At 40.6% G+C, this 18039-nt stretch overlaps 1 protein-coding gene across 7 annotated transcripts in view; it reads left to right on the top strand.

The window, feature by feature from the left end:
• The window catches only part of LOC147033385 (FERM domain-containing protein 4A-like), a 213140-nt gene that overhangs the window by 155957 nt on the left and 39144 nt on the right, over positions 1–18039 (top strand). For all 7 annotated transcript variants that reach the window (XM_085853873.1, XM_085853889.1, XM_085853864.1 and 4 more), the window contains 2 exons: positions 17012–17088; positions 17860–17998. In XM_085853873.1, the coding sequence (XP_085709999.1) occupies positions 17012–17088; positions 17860–17998 (216 nt within the window). The remainder of the gene's footprint in view (positions 1–17011; positions 17089–17859; positions 17999–18039) is intronic.

Below are 18039 nucleotides of genomic sequence, written 5' to 3'. Positions count from 1 at the left end.
GGGGGTGGATAAGTGGGAAAAAGGAGACGACAAACGCATGGACAGACACCATGGTTGGCATTATATAATTGTAGCGGTGTGCAATAACGAAGGCAACACCACCATAAAATTGAACCGGAATTTAATAGTGGGAAAAAAAGGCAATGGCGTTCAATCTAGAAGAGTCCCACCGAGCACTTCAGGCACACACAACGAAAATGGCCACCCTCCTCCCTTCGAGTTCGACTCCCCCTCAAGCCCAAGCTTCTTCGCAAACTTCAAGTAACCATCAGCAACAACGATTTAACCCGAGAACACTAACGTGTGGTGTGAGATACCCACACAAAGTGCACAGCTTGATGCTCCACTAGGTTACCCCATGAGTCAGAGCCTGGGACTCCATATATCTTCAGTGTGTGGGCAGACATCGTTGAGGAAGGGTAAGTCACTCTGCTCTCTTTTCTGGTTTTTGTGATATAGCATGGTCTGGGCATCTCATACCCCACGTTAGTGTGTAAAGGCAACCGCTTTGTACACTAATGTGCGGTATAAGATGCCCAGATCATGGAATATAGTGACACTTTATATACGGTGATTACAATTTGTGATAAAAATAAAAAAAATTTAGGCAGTTATATATTCCTTCACATAACAACTTGTGCAGAGAGCAGAACCTGAAAAGAATACAAGATGTCGAAGAAGAGTGTAAGATGTGTTTATCTTCGTGCAGCTAAGCTATAGATAATGCCTATAAATGTACCGTCTGGAAAAGTAGAAATTGCAGGTCGTACCAGAGATCCCAGCATGTAGCTGGTGATACTTACAACATATGGATATATATATATATATATATATATATATATATATATATATATATATATATATATATATATATATATATATATATATATATATATATATATTGTTGCGGTTGTGGAAATTCACAAAACACCATTCAGGTTCCCCGAAGATGTTATTTCGATAAAATGTGTTTCAGGTTAGAATCCCCACCAATGTGTAAAGGGCTGCGAATCTTTGAGGTAGCCGTTATTCTTTCTCTATCTTTTATTTTAACAAACATCGCAACGCCATCATCTCCTGCAAGAACGCCATCATCATCGACAAACAATGCTCCCTCCGCACCAGCCGCCATTGTGCTCGCCGCGGCGCGAGCCGATTTACATAATCTGATCAAAACGAGGGTTTCCCCGACATCAACCTGTGACGGCGAACATGGGGTGCCCAGCGAGGCTTACCAGGGGTGAGAGGTCGGAGGTGTAAAGTGGGCGGAGCCCGGCCTCGGGTGAGAGATCAAAGAGCGGCTCACCCCGGGCCAATATAAGGACAGGACTCGAACGAGTTCGGCAGATTCATCGCTCTCTGGAGATGGGCAGTCGCGGGAGAGGAAGGCACACGGAGCACGCATTCAGGGGAGGAGGCAGATGGTGGCGGTAGCGTGGACAAGCGGGCACTCGGGATGTTCGTCCCTCTCTGGAGTCGAGCAGCTGCGTCGTGGTCCAGGTGAACGGCCCTGAGACGGTCAAGCGATGCTGAGGTAGTGAACGGGACACGAAGAGCATCAACTCTAAAAGAGCAAAAGACCCGTTCACTTCTCTGAGTGCGTCGCTGGCCAGGCCCGACCGACCAGGCCGCAGTGGAGGCTGGACGTCCGAGGGGAACCGAGCAAGCCGCTCGGCCGCTAAGCAACTGGCACGTGGTGACACAAGGGCCAAACAGGAACATCCAGGGTCACCGACCCGAAGACCTTCGAGCCGTCACAAGGGGCAGTCAGGTAACCTGCCCGGCCTCTTGTGAGCCTTCAGTCACCTAGGCTCCGAGTTGGTATAAAGGCTCACGAGCCCGTTTCTTTTCTTGGGTTTTGTATGAAAGTGTTTTGTGGCGCCTTGTCTTTATAAGTATAATTGTGGTTGTGCGTGCCTGTACATAATAAATAGACATCGGTTGTAGGCTTTGCTTGTTTCATGTCCCCTTCCCCCATTGATTGCTTGCCTGTTGAAATAAATGTCCCCATTGTTTGAATGTCAACCTGCTCATTGCGTCATTTCCTCCCATTGACTTCCACGGCGTGTTCGGGAAATTAGCCAGCTATTAAAGCCAAATAAAAGTGGTCATTTGGTCCGACGGAACTTGGCGAATAAAACCGCTCGGCATCGCACACGGAACGAGCGCGCTTAGCGGCTCGTTTCCATACGAGTCCCGTTGAGGTATAAATTCTCGGTACTTCTGTCTGCACGGATAATTAGGTATATCGAGATCCGGCGATTAACCCTGTACCGCGTGGACAGAATATTGACAGTTTATGGTGGGTTAAGGCACTCGTAGCAGGTTTCCGGAGTTGTCCAGGAAGCTCCGACTGAATTCCGGTTTTCGGCGGACGTGAAACTGCAGTTGGGCTGAAGCAGTCATGCGTAGGCCGTCCGAACTGGCTAATTCGTAACAATATATATATATATATATATATATATATATATATATATATATATATATATATATATATATTCATCATTCACTACGCTTCATGATAGATGTACAAATTTTGACTGAAATCTTTCTTCTCAATCACATCAATGATTGAACATTAACAGCTATGTCTGATGTATTACTTTCATAATTAAAGACGTTAAAATGAGGCTAATGCAACAGTCAACTCAAAATTTACAGACTGGTCTCCTATCACTACTTTCTCAAACATCAACTCATCCTGGGAATTCTTTCAAAGAAACTTGCTCTCCCTCATGCACAGATTTATCCCCTCTCGTGTTCAGTTGTCTTACCCTTCCTCCCGTCCTTGGTTTACTGAAGCTTGTGGCGAGGCAGTTGTCCTGAAACAACTTGCCTTTGCCTCATGGAAAGCAAACCCAACTGAGGGCAATCTCAGTTCTTTCCACAAAGCTCGGAACAAGTGTGTATCTACCCTCAGGAGAGCCAGAAAACAACATCTTTCTCATCTCAAGTCTGAACTCTCAAACCTCTCTCCCTCCTCAAAATCCTGGTGGCGTTTAATCAAATCTGTTTCTGGTGTATGTTCCCCCTCCATCCCCTCCCTTACCTCAAATGGCCGCACTGCTGATTCCACACGTGATAAAGCTGAATGTCTAAACTCGGTGTTTGCAGCTAAATCTTGTGTCCTAAACCCATCACTATCTCTACCCACTTTACCCAGTCGCACCCAACTGTCCCTGGACTCTGTATCCTTTTCTCCTGACAAGGTGGAGAGCTTGCTTTCAAACCTCGAGTCAGATTCTGCAACCGGTCCAGACGGCATCAGCCCACGTGTCCTCAAAGCCTGCTCTTCTGCTCTTGCTCACCCTCTCTCTGTTCTATTCACCCTCTCATTTTCCCAAGGTCATCTGCCATGTGCTTGGAAATCTGCTAACATCACTGCCCTGCATAAAAAAGGTGCAAAAACAGATCCCTGTAACTATAGACCAATCAGCCTTCTCCCAATCATCAGCAAGGTTATGGAATCCATCATCGCTTCAGACATGAAATCCTTCCTCTTCTCCAATGGCTTGATTTCCAATCATCAATTTGGTTTCAGACCAGGTCACTCTACCCTAGATATGCTGCTACTGCTCTCCCATCAATGGATGGAGGTCCTCAATGCCAGACAGGAAATCCGAGCCGTATCCCTGGACATATCACGTGCTTTTGACACAGTCTGGCACCCTGCCCTACTCACCAAACTCTCTTCCCATGGTATTCAAGGCCATCTCCACTCATGGCTCGCAGACTTCCTCTCCTGTCGCAGTCAACGTGTGGCCCTAAATGGAGTTCTTTCATCCCCTCTTCCTGTCCAGGCTGGAGTTCCTCAAGGTAGCGTTCTGGGCCCTGTTCTTTTTCTGGTTTTCATCAATGATCTCTCAGACTCTCTGGAAAATCCTCTATTTCTCTTTGCCGATGACTCCACCCTCTGCCGTACCATCTGTCATCCCTCAGACCGGCAAGCAGCAGCTTCTTCGCTCACTGCAGATCTGGATAAAATCACAAACTGGTCCAACACGTGGAACATGTCTTTCAATCCAGACAAATCTCACACTCTCACTATGTCTCTTCGAAAGGACCGTTTAGAAAACCCCCCCATCCACTTTCTCAACAATCCTCTGGAAGAAGTCTTTTCTTTCAAGCTTCTGGGTCTCACTATCTGCCATGACCTTTCCTGGGAAAGTCACATTTCCAACCTTGCCTCAAAAGCCAGTCGCCGACTGGGAATCCTCCGTCGTGCAAAGTCCTTCCTCGGCCCTCTTGAGCTCCTGACCACTTACAAAGCTTTTGTCCGTAGCCTGATGGAGTACTGCTCTCCCCTCTGGGCTGGTGCTCCTGCCTCCCACCTTTCTCGACTTCACGCTGTCGAAACCAGGGCTTTTAAGATCATTGGCATCTCCCGCAATGAAGCTGAGTCTTTGGGCCTCTCACTCAATCACCGCAGGTTGGTCGGTGGTCTTTCTGTCTTCTACCGACTCCTCTCCAGCCTTGCCCCCTGCTCTCTCTGCGATTTGTCCCAACCACATTTCCACAGGGCGCTCAAGGTCCGCCAACAACCCCCTTCTGGTAAAACTACCAAAATCACGAATCACTGCTCATCTTCACTCTTTCATTCCTCTTTTTTCCCGCCTTTGGAATAAACTTCCTCACTCTATTCTTTCCCATTCTTCCCTCCAGGCTTTCAAAACAGCTGTTCACCACCACCTCTTATCTTCCCCCATCCAAATCCTCGATCTTTTCTACCCCCGATAATCCACCCAAGCCCACTTCCTTCAATTCTCCTGCTTTCCTTCCTGAAAGTCCCTGTAATGTCCATCTTCTCCTCGCCATGTTCCCCGTCCCATCCCCATCCCTCTCCCTTCCACAGTTCACCTGTGTCTGTTCCCCAATGATTTGTCCCTTCCACTCCCGCCCCTCTTGTCTCATGCCTCCTTGCTGTGAGTTGTGTGTTAGCTCTCATACGAGCCTCGACCAAGGTATACAAAAAAAAAAAAAAAAAAAAAATCACTAACTGTGTTGGAATTTCCTCCTCACAAGCCGATTGTCTCATGACTTTCCCCCTCAGGACTTGAAGTCTACTGCCTACTGCCACCTCATATTGTCTCCAAATTATACCTCTGAGCCTTCCTACACCCACTGTCCCATTTCACCTGCAACTGCTCCCTTCAGGCTGTTGCTACTTCCATGTTGCATCCTGTTTCCCTTTCACCCCACTCATCCAGGAGCCCCTATTCCTGTTAAAAAAAACAAAAAACTCAAAATAGTTTTATCTTAAATGTAAGCAACTTCTATTTTTTTAATACTGCCAGATTTCGGCTCATAGAAGAGCAAGGTGACCCAGAGGGTGAAAAGGTATTCATCGACTGACGGTGTAGTGAGACCTGACTGGCTTTGTAACTTATTGACGATCTCGATTATCACACGCGCTCTTCTGATCACTAAAGTTTCAACCATTTCAATAGAGTATCCTTCCAAACAGATTTAATTTTGATGTACCATACTCTTTACAGAGCATCGGTGCTGCCAAGGCAGTTTCTTGACAAGGGCTATACTGGGTGGATTGCCATTGCCTTCCCAGCAGTGTTTGTCCATGCTCTATCCTATTATATTCTGAGTGTTAAGCAAGGAAGCAGCACAGACCATTTTTTAAGTCTTTGGTGTGACTGATGGGGTGTGAACCTCGAACCTCCCTGACACAAAGCAGACGCTCTAAACATTACCACCACCGAATCTGATCCCCTCCAAACTATGACCCTCTTAATCACTGAAGTTTCAACCATTTCAAGTAAGGTAGACATCGGCTTAGTCACAATTTTATATGGTAAACATCTGACAATCTGAGGTTTCCTTTCGTCTTGTGACACTGTACTCAAGATGAGGTGTACTTAATTCGTTCTCTTGAAAAGATAAAATTGCGAAATCATTTAATATTTTTATGGCACACACGACGTACTTATTCTATCCTCTTCAAGGTTGTTAAGCTAAGCAGATTGAAAAGGGTTTGCTTGGAAGTTCAGGGATATTAAAATCTGTTTTCCAATATCTGGGTTTAAGGTCCAGATGCTGCGCTCAAATGGAATAAGGGAAGGAAGGCTCTTTTACGGGCATCAGGTTTATCCCACAGTGGGTGAAGTTATTGCCGAACTGTGCACTGCGTATTCTGGAAAATGAAGTTGTTCCGTGGTGTATTTATAGAAAATTTCACACTGAAGTGAAAACAATGGGCCATACGAAACTTCCCGCCCCTGCTCTCACCGCTCCGCCTCGTTGTGGGGAAAGGGGAAGGCAGTGCAATAGTCATGCTGTATCTGCCACTCCCAGTAAGGGCAAGCCCTTTTTGAAAATCGTCACTCAAGCACCACGAGCAGCAGCGGGAACAAGTCCTCAAGTAAAGTCCAACACGTACGAGCTTGAAAACCAAAGATCTTTTCTTCTCCCAATCCCAGGAACAGGTGAAAATTGACAACAGTCTTTCTGGGCTCGGATTTGTTTTGAACATTCCTTTTGTTTCTTACTTTCGCTTAAAGGGGAGATGGTTCATAGATCTTTCCTTTAAAAAAAAAATAATGTATAAGTTTTTTTTTGAGGGGTGAGGGATCTTCGTTTCTTCCATTCATATGAAGATGTTTCTGGATCATCATTTCTTACATATATTTGGAGGAGATTCTTTTTATGGATCTTAATTTCTTTCAATCATACAAAGTCGATGCTTAGTGGATCTTCTGTTCTTACACTCATTTAAAGGAGGAGAGGTTTATGAATCTTCATTTCTCGCACTTACTGAAAGGCGTTTTTTTTATGGATCTTCCTTTCTTACAATCATTTAATGGAGATGTTTATGGATCTTCCTTTCTTACACTCATTTAATGGAGATGTTTATGGATCTTCCTTTCTTACACTCATTTAATGGAGATGTTTATGGATCTTCCTTTCTTACACTAATTTAACGGAGATGTTTATGGATCTTCATTTCTTACAATCATTTAATGGAGATGTTTATGGATCTTCCTTTATTACACTCATTTAACGGAGATGTTTATGGATCTTCATTTCTTACAATCATTTAACGAAGATGTTTATGGATCTTCCTTTCTTACACTCATTTAACGGAGATGTTTATGGATCTTCATTTCTTACACTCATTTAACGGAGATGTTTATGGATCTTCCTTTCTTACACTCATTTAATGGAGATGTTTATGGATCTTCCTTTCTTACACTAATTTAACGGAGATGTTTATGGATCTTCATTTCTTACAATCATTTAATGGAGATGTTTATGGATCTTCCTTTATTACACTCATTTAACGGAGATGTTTATGGATCTTCATTTCTTACAATCATTTAACGGAGATGTTTATGGATCTTCCTTTCTTACACTCATTTAACGGAGATGTTTATGGATCTTCATTTCTTACAATCATTTAACGGAGATGTTTATGGATCTTCCTTTCTTACACTCATTTAATGGAGATGTTTATGGATCTTCATTTCTTACAATCATTTAACGGAGATGTTTATGGATCTTCCTTTCTTACACTCATTTAACGGAGATGTTTATGGATCTTCATTTCTTACAATCATTTAACGGAGATGTTTATGGATCTTCCTTTCTTACACTCATTTAACGGAGATGTTTATGGATCTTCCTTTCTTACAATCATTTAATGGAGATGTTTATGGATCTTCCTTTCTTGCACTAATTTAACGAAGATGTTTATGGATCTTCCTTTCTTACAATCATTTAACGGAGATGTTTATGAATCTTCCTTTCTTACGATCATTTAACGGAGATGTTTATGAATCTTCCTTTCTTACGATCATTTAACGGAGATGTTTATGGATCTTCATTTCTTACAATCATTTAACAGAGATGTTTTATGGATCTTCCTTTCTTACAATCATTTAACAGATGTTTTATGGATCTTCCTTTCTTACAATCATTTAACAGAGATGTTTTATGGATCTTCCTTTCTTACAATCATTTAACAGAGATGTTTTATGGATCTTCCTTTCTTACAATCACTGAACAGAGATGTTTTATGGATCTTCCTTTCTTACAATCATTTAACAGAGATGTTTTATGGATCTTCCTTTCTTACAATCATTTAACAGAGATGTTTTATGGATCTTCCTTTCTTACAATCATTTAACAGAGATGTTTTATGGATCTTCCTTTCTTCCAATCATTTAACAGAGATGTTTATGGATCTTCCTTTCTTACAATCATTTAACTGAGATGTTTATGGATCTTCCTTTCTTACGATCATTTAACGGAGATGTTTATGGATCTTCCTTTCTTGCACTAATTTAACGGAGATGTTTATGGATCTTCCTTTCTTACAATCATTGAACAGAGATGTTTATGGATCTTCCTTTCTTACACTCATTTAACAGAGATGTTTATGAATCTTCCTTTCTTACAATCATTTAACTGAGATGTTCATGGATCTTCATTTCTTGCACTTACTTAAAGGTGTTTTTTATGGATCTTCCTTTGTTACACTCATTCAACGGAGATGTTTATGGATCTTCCTGTCTTACGATCATTTAACGGAGATGTTTATGGATCTTCCTTTCTTACAATCATTTAACAGAGATGTTTATGGATCTTCCTGTCTTACAATCATTTAACAGAGATGTTTATGGATCTTCCTTTCTTACAATCATTGAACAGAGATGTTTATGGATCTTCATTTCTCGCACTTACTTAAAGGTGTTTTTTTTATGGATCTTCCTTTCTTACACTCATTTAACGGAGATGTTTATGGATCTTCCTTTAAGCCTGGTGTTGGCGCAGTGGATGTGGTAGCGGCTTGGGATCCAAAAGGTCCTGAGTTCAAGCTCTGTTGAGCCACTGAATTAATACACCAGGGGGTTGACTCAGCCTGTCATCTTTCCGAGGTCGGCGAAATGAGTACCAGTGTACTGGGCCGGTGTATACCCCGGTTAAAATTGGTGTACCATATCCCTGTGTCATAAGAGGCGACCAGGGTTGCGTCAGGAAGGGCATCCAGCATAAAACATGTGCCAAATAACTATGCGGATCATACGGATGATCCGCTGTGGTGACCCCTAACGGGAGCAGCCGAAAGAAGAAGAAGAAGTTTATGGATCTTCCTTTCTTACACTCATTTAACGGAGATGTTTATGGATCTTCCTGTCTTACGATCATTTAACAGAGATGTTTTATGGATCTTCCTTTCTTACACTCATTTAATGGAGATGTTTATGGATCTTCCTGTCTTACGATCATTTAACAGAGATGTTTTATGGATCTTCCTTTCTTGCACTCATTTAATGGAGATGTTTTATGGATTTTCCTTTCTTACAATCATTGAACAGAGATGTTTTATGGATCTTCCTTTCTTACAGTCATTGAACAGAGATGTTTATGGATCTTCCTTTCTTACACTCATTTAATGGAGATGTTTATGGATCTTCCTGTCTTACGATCATTTAACAGAGATGTTTATCGATCTTCCTGTATTACGATCATTTAACAGAGATGTTTTATGGATCTTCCTTTCTTACAATCATTTAACAGAGATGTTTATGGATCTTCCTTTCTTGCACTAATTTAACGGAGATGTTTATGGATCTTCCTTTCTTACAATCATTGAACAGAGATGTTTATGGATCTTCCTTTCTTACAATCATTTAACGGAAATGTTTATGGATCTTCCTTTCTTACAATCATTGAACAGAGATGTTTATGGATCTTCCTTTCTTACAATCATTTAACGGAAATGTTTATGGATCTTCCATTCTTACACTCATTTAACGGAGATGTTTATGGATCTTCCATTCTTACACTCATTGAACAGAGATGTTTATGGATCTTCCTTTCTTACAATCATTGAACAGAGATGTTTATGGATCTTCCTTTCTTACAATCATTGAACAGAGATGTTTATGGATCTTCCTTTCTTACAATCATTGAACAGAGATGTTTTTGGATCTTCCTTTCTTACAATCATTTAACGGAAATGTTTATGGATCTTCCATTCTTGCACTCATTTAACAGAGATGTTTATGGATCTTCCTTTCTTACAATCATTTAACGGAAATGTTTATGGATCTTCCTTTCTTACAATCATTTAACGGAAATGTTTATGGATCTTCCTTTCTTACAATCATTTAACGGAAATGTTTATGGATCTTCCATTCTTACACTCATTTAACAGAGATGTTTATGGATCTTCCTTTCTTACAATCATTTAACGGAAATGTTTATGGATCTTCCATTCTTACACTCATTTAACAGAGATGTTTATGGATCTTCCTTTCTTACAATCATTGAACAGAGATATTTATGGATCTTCCTTTCTTACAATAATTTAACGGAAATGTTTATGGATCTTCCATTCTTACACTCATTTAACAGAGATGTTTTTGGATCTTCCTTTCTTACAATCATTTAACGGAAATGTTTATGGATCTTCCATTCTTACAATCATTTAACGGAAATGTTTATGGATCTTCCTTTCTTACAATCATTTAACGGAAATGTTTATGGATCTTCCTTTCTTACAATCATTTAACAGAGATGTTTATGGATCTTCCTTTCTTACAATCATTTAACTGAGATGTTTATGGATCTTCATTTCTTACAATCATTTAACGGAAATGTTTATGGATCTTCCTTTCTTACAATCATTTAACAGAGATGTTTATGGATCTTCCATTCTTACACTCATTTAACAGAGATGTTTATGGATCTTCCTTTCTTACAATCATTTAACGGAGATGTTTATGGATCTTCCTTTCTTACAATCATTTAACGGAAATGTTTATGGATCTTCCATTCTTACACTCATTTAACAGAGATGTTTATGGATCTTCCTTTCTTTCAATCATTGAACAGAGATGTTTATGGATCTTCCTTTCTTACAATCATTTAACGGAAATGTTTATGGATCTTCCTTTCTGACACTCATTTAACGGAAATGTTTATGGATCTTCCTTTCTTACACTCATTTAACAGAGATGTTTATGGATCTTCCTTTCTTACGATCATTGAACAGAGATATTTATGGATCTTCCTTTCTTACACTCATTTAACAGAGATGTTTATGGATCTTCCTGTCTTACGATCATTTAACAGAGATGTTTTATGAATCTTCCTTTCTTACAATCATTTAACAGAAATGTTCTCTGGATCTTCCTTTCTTACAATCGTTGAACAGAGGTTTTATGGATCTTCCTTTCTTACAATCATTGAACAGAGATGTTTATGGATCTTCCTTTCTTACACTCATTTAACAGAGATGTTTATGGATCTTCCTTTCTTACAATCATATAAGCGAGATGTTTATGGATCTTCCTTTCTTACAATCATTTAACAGAGATGTTTATGGATCTTCCTGTCTTACAATCATTTAACAGAGATGTTTTATGGATCTTCCTTTCTTACACTCATTTAACAGAGATTTTTATGGATCTTCCTTTCTTACACTCATTTAACAGAGATGTTTATGGATCTTCCTTTTTTACAATCATTTAACAGAAATGTTCTCTGGATCTTCCTTTCTTACAATCGTTGAACAGAGATGTTTATGGATCTTCCTTTCTTACACTCATTTAACAGAAATGTTCTATGGATCTTCCTTTCTTACAATCATTGAACAGAGATGTTTATGGATCTTCCTTTCTTACAATCATTGAACAGAGATGTTCTATGGATCTTCCTTTCTTACAATCATTTAACGGAAATGTTTTACGGATCTTCCTTTCTTACAATCATTTCAAGGAGATGTTTTTATGGATATTCCTTTCTTACGATCCATGAAAGTCGATGTTTTATGGATTTTCCTTTTTAAAAATCATTTAGCCGAGGAGATATTTTATGCATCTTCCTTTTGTACAGTAATTTAAAGGAGATATTCTATGTCGCTTTTTTTTTAAGGTATATTTAATAAATGGATCAATTTATTTATTTATTTTCATAAGAACTTTGGTTTTGGGTTCACCTGTGTCATGTTCCCTTCTGAGCATTTGTTTCATAATGCTGTGTGCTCCAGGTTCAATTTCCAAATACTGTATTGATTTGTTCATTATCACATAACAAATTATAATAATACAGCACTCAGATATCTTCTAATGTCATTGCAATACTTATGATATAATAACTAGCAAAGGCTACCCGGAACTGCCCAGCCAGGTGAGCTTTTCCTGGCCGTAGTTTCTTGACACGTACTTTGAAAAGCTGTGGAGTTATTGGCCTCATGGTGGTTACCTTTTGCCTGTGGGCCAGCGGCAGTACTGCCTGACCCCACATCCCAATATTCACTTTAGAGGGGATTTTGGTGGCCTTAAAACAGATGTCAAGGCCAACGTGTGGTCGCTTAAAACCTTGCCAGGATTCTGGAGTACCTACACCCAACATTTGGGACCTTTATGTGTTTGCTTATTTGTACGTTATTCTTTCACAGCTAAACCATAGAACTGAAACACTTGAAAATATGTTTATAGATGAAACAATTTCCTCCATGAAGATCCTGATTGTTATTAAGCAGAGAGTTGGTGTCAAAGCCACCCAATGCTCGCCTGTTTATACATTTATCGTTTTTAAAAGACTAGTGTAATAATATTTTTTATAAAGCATTGCAGTGAAGTCTGATCCAAATAATTTTTAAAAAAAAATGTATTTGTATATTGTAATCAGTAAAAAATAGTGGTAGATAAAAACATTAGAAAGGAAATAACTTGCACCAAAAACTTTAACATTTTCACGCTCACGCTCACGCCGGGGTATCGCTATAGCTCTCTGTTCTTCGAACTGGCGAGCTTAAAATGTGTTTTAAGAGAATTATTTATTCTGATTATTGTTTTTATTTCTGTAGGTGGTTATGAGTTCAAGTTTACATGCAGTGGTATCGTTGTATCAAGTTATAAGACTGTAACTGTATGGTAACATTGAAAGTGGTAAGTCGTTGGTTAACCACAGAGTGCAATTCATTCTTACTGAAATTTATTTTCCAAACAATTTTAAGTACTTAATTACTTTATGCATAACTATTATGGGATTGATTTGCGCTTTGATTTATTTTCTTTTTTTTCTCGAGCATCAAAGGTTCTTGCCAGACCATCAAGCTCGTTGGTTTTGCAACATTTAATGTCATGGAGCTACTTAAGCCTTTTCCAGTGCTGGGCATGTCGGAACATTTATCCAGAGCGGAGGTTGGCAGAACGAGAAGCATTATTTCATGGGCGTCTGATGACTGTCTGGCCACAGAAACCGTATTTGTCACCCTTCCTTCTTTTTTAAAGTTCATTCAAAAGGCTTTAAACCCTCGGTGCACTTTAGTAGGACAGATGAAAGTTTCTGTGTGCGCATGCATAGTGCTCGGTTCTTTTAAACCCGTCTCGGTTTTAAGTACAAAGCTGTGTAGTTTCACTGTGAACCTGTTCTGGCATGCAAGCGAGAAACTTGTTGTAAAAGTTGATGTTTTCTACTCAAATGGTCCAGGCCACAATCATATTTCGATGTTGAGTACCGCACACAATTGCGATGACTTCCGTGTGATCTTGCTTGATGCCAGCATGATGGAAATGGAATCTTGTTTAAATTTGTGGAGTGCCATTCCTTGACACGCTGTAGTTTGCCTCTCGTACCCCCTTTGCGCGGTGACACTTGCACAGTCCATTGCAACACTTTCTTCCTGTTGTTTAAGATTTTAATCTCGGTGTGATATAGTGACACAACTGTGAGACACCATGTGCTCTCAGATTATCATTATTTATTTATTTGTTTGTAATTTCATGAGATTTCTCAAGTTGATTGCATTGGGGTTTAAACGGCTGATTACTAATAAAATATAGCTGAACAATGACACAATGCTTTATATGAAAATCGTGTGTGTGTGTGTGTGTGTGTGTGTGTCACTTTTCAGTGATGATTCATGGCTTCCGCCTCTCTCATTAGGAAAATATTCAAATACCTTCTACCAAAATACTTGACATGTTTCGTATTCTCTGCCACTGTTCAAGCTTATGATCTTAGACGTACTCGTGCCTTCATTTCTTTACATTGCTTTTAATCACAATGTTTGTCACTTCTTTATCACATGGCTACATCATCATATCATCTTTCAGATAACAATGAAGTTAAACCATGACTTGTTGCTATGGATTCATTTGAAGTGTTTGGCCACAAGCGCAGTATATAAACACTCCTGTCCTTGTTTTTCCCCTACTCCCATGACATGATGCATCGTCATTGTGTTGCAAGTCGGAAAGTCCGGAGCTTCCTCGCAGAATCGACGGGTTGTGCTCATGTGGTTTCATGGCTGAGTTCCCTCCAGCTCGGTGTAGGCATTCATGAGGAAGGAGTTTTATTTTTGGAAGTCACCTGATGAGTTAAGACTCAACGAGCCCCACATGATTAAAAACAAATTGAAGTTCCATTTTAGTTAAACTCAGCATCAATAACCATAAGATGATCAAGAAGCTGTGAAACTCGATGATAAATTAGATTGCGGCCTCTTCTGTACCTCTCGAAGCTGTTTAACCAATGTGGCGGTTCCACGGTGCTGCGAATTTCCATGCACGTGAGTGGTTCATCGACTCCATGATGCTAATTCGTTTAATTCCATGTGCAGCACGTGGCTGCTGCTTTATGTCATCGGATGAGGGTGTGACTGTGCTGCTGATGCAGTGCCCCCTGCAGGTTAGAGCATGGAATTTGGAATCTGTTCAGGGTTCCGGCAACAGCTCACCTACTCTTTATGAAAACACCGTAGGATCCTTAATGTCCACCAAGTAATACTGGCAGACGGAACACCCAGTTTAACGCCCGTCCGAGGGACGACGTACACATTGGTGCCTCGGCCTGCACACGAAACACCGGGATGACCAGTTTATTGCTGTGTCTGGATTCAAACTCAGGCTCGGCAGCTCAGGGGGAAAGTGTGCTTACCTCGAGGCCATCCTGCCAGCCCCGTTATGTTAATGATATACTTGGACTCCGATTGTCTCCACCAGAAAGTTCAAAACTAGTTCTAGCCAGAAGTAGGCCAGAGTTAGAACAAAACATCATTTCCCATGAGCACAACCACAAACCAAAATGATCCGGCGATTTTGGTAGAGTGGCCTTGCTGGTTGAGAATCCACTTGTACAGTATGCGATTCTAGTGAACTGAGATGCAATAAGTAAACTTACTCAGAATTCACCGGTCGAGACGATAAGGTACAATGTTTTTTAATCTTCTCTGGCCCAAAATTTTCTTTCTTTCTCTTCTTCAAGTGTTTTCTTTTATAATTTATAACTTTTTATTTATTATTTATTCTCTATTTCATGGATGCTTATAAAGGTTTATGCCTGGTGTTGGCTTATTTGTTTGGGTGGTGGGCTTTTGGATCCTAGGGTCCTGAGCTCAAATCCCACTCAGCTGTTGAATCAATACCAGGTGGGGTTAACTCGACCTGTCATCCTTCCGAGGTCGGCAAAATGAGTGCTAGCATGCTGGTATCCTCTGTCGGAGTGGCGACCCGTCCAGGATTGTGCCCAATAGCCAAGGAGACTGCTTAAGCAGCACCAACGCTCTGCACAGAGTCTGGTCCCAATCTCCTCCTCCACCTCCTCCCGTAAATATTTATTTATAAAATTAGACAACCCATGTTTTCATAACCTGCTTCAGATTTCAGAACCGGTAAAATGGCTTCTTCCATCAGCTTAGGCCTGATTGTTTCATCTCGCTGATGAAGACATCCATTCTGAACCAGCACTGTCCAAGACTGGTGTCGATGTAAGGCTTTTGAAAATCTTTCGTAAATAACCACCAATTTCCCCTTTGGGGGAGTGTGGAGATCTTTGTCGATGTGAGGTGTCAGTTCGTTCACCTGTTCATGACGCTGCTGTTGAATTTATTTGTGCCATGGCTTGGGGAGTGGGGGATGGGGGTTGGATTTGAAACAAAGGTGGCTGAACGAAATCGGTGTTTGTTGTTACCCCACATCCATGCGAAGCGATAAACGCGGTTAAGCAATAAGTTTTCTTCTGTCCGTCTGTCCATCCGTCCGTCTACAGACGTCAGTTTATCATCGAGGAATAACCTGATTTCAATTGAATGTTATATTTTGAACACTAATCGGAAAATGAATCTGAAAACGAACCTGAAGTGTATCAGTGTTTCGGCTCTGAATTCAACCTGATCGTACGTGCGCAGAGAGGAGTGAGGTTTTTTTTTACTCTGTCTGTGCGGCACTCAAACAAAGTTGAAAATCATTCCAAACAGGAAACTCACTGTTTGTAAGGACGTCATAAAGGACACAAACAACAGGCGCGAATCACTAATGTAACGTGTTCGATAGTGAGATGTAATAGACACTGAGTAAATCAGCAGTAAACTTCCTGAATTAATTACTTAGACGACTTTTACAACTTTTTTTTTTCATTTAAGTTGAATCATATACTTGAACACTGTCGAACACAAATCCCCTTTCGACCATGTCCAAAAACCTCCAGTTTTGCCGTACTTGGACATGTTAAATACGGTGGTGTATAAGACTGCTTCAACGTCGCTAAACTTCTGGATTTTTTCTTATCTGATCTTTAAAAGCATCATTTTATTTCCATTGAATTATATACTTAAACACTGCGTGGGGTAAGGTGTTCCATGAACTGTCTAGTTTCCAAATGTTTGTTGGCTCTTGTACAATTTGCATTAAACATGGTCCTTGTATGTTTGATTCCAGGTTTCGAAAAACAAATCTGGAGAAATATATATATATATATATATATATATATATATATATATATATATATATATATATATATATATATATATATATATATATATATATATATATATATATATATATATCCACAGGAGTTTGTGAATTGGTTGTGAAATCCGTCAATGATGTACCATTCGCATTCCATTTCGCCTTTAACGTATATCTATCAATTCGTTGTTGCGTGAGATAATCTTGACTCCAGAGCAACATGGTTCAGCCCAGGTTGGGAAGTGTGACTTGAATCAAGGATCAAACAGCTACATCGCAATCTTTGATCTTTCCCACAGGTGTTCCAGTGGAAACAACTCGAGAACCTGTACTTTAAAGAGAAAAAGTTTTCGGTCGAAGTGCACGATCCTCGCCGGTGAGTGTCGCCCTCACTCTTTGAGCCATCTTTCTCAATTTCTCTTTTCTTATTGTCTTTATCATTTTCTCAAATGGTGACATAAGGAGCTTATTACATGTACACTAGGGGACTGCCCGTTGAACCCTAGCGACCGGTGAAAGGGCCGCTATTCAAACCTCCATATTCCCCAGCGGACGGTTTACCAGCCACTAGTCAAACCTCCATGTACCCGAGCAGCCAGTTTACCAGCCACTAGTCAAACCTCCATATACCCTAGTGGCCAGTTTACCAGGCACTATTCAAACCTTCATATACCCGAGCGGACATATGTTTTTTTTTTTCCAGGGAGCCCAAGGTGGGAGAGCTGAAAGTCCCAGGAGCTCAAGGTTCAAAGGGTTAAGGTCCACCAACTAATGCTGGCATTCAAGATGTCCAGTTTAACGTATATCCGAAGAATGGCACACATTGATGCCTTGCCCTGCCTGTGAAAATGACGATAACAGTTTATAGCTGAGCTGAGATTCAAACCCAGGCCAGACAGTTCATAAGTTAGTGTTCATACCTTCAGACAATCCTGCCAGCCCACCCATTTCCCTCTCAATCTCGTATGCACAGCTTTTTATAATGGCTTTCCCATTCATCGTGAGCTTTATCAACGGGCATGCACACATCTCCGCAAACGCACTCATGGCTATTCCCATATCCCGACCGCCAATGAGTGAAAGAAAACACGTAATATATGATCAGCCCGATGCTGCTGATAACTTCTTCATCAATTTTTTTTTCCAGGGCCGCAAGCAGCCGCAGAACCTTTGGACAGGCGGGCATCGTGAGCCATGCCTGGTATGGCAGCCCCGCTTTGATCAAAGCTATATGGGCCATGGCAATCAGCCAACATCAGTTCTACCTCGACCGTAAGCAGAGCAAGGTGGGAGTCTTGACAGACACTGTTTCCTGATGCTAGTCTGA

This window comes from Eptatretus burgeri, chromosome 2, assembly GCF_056783735.1.
Source record: "Eptatretus burgeri isolate ZD-2024b chromosome 2, Ebu_testis_v1, whole genome shotgun sequence".
NCBI lineage: Eukaryota > Metazoa > Chordata > Myxini > Myxiniformes > Myxinidae > Eptatretus > Eptatretus burgeri.
This window is presented reverse-complemented; position numbering and strand designations above follow the sequence as displayed.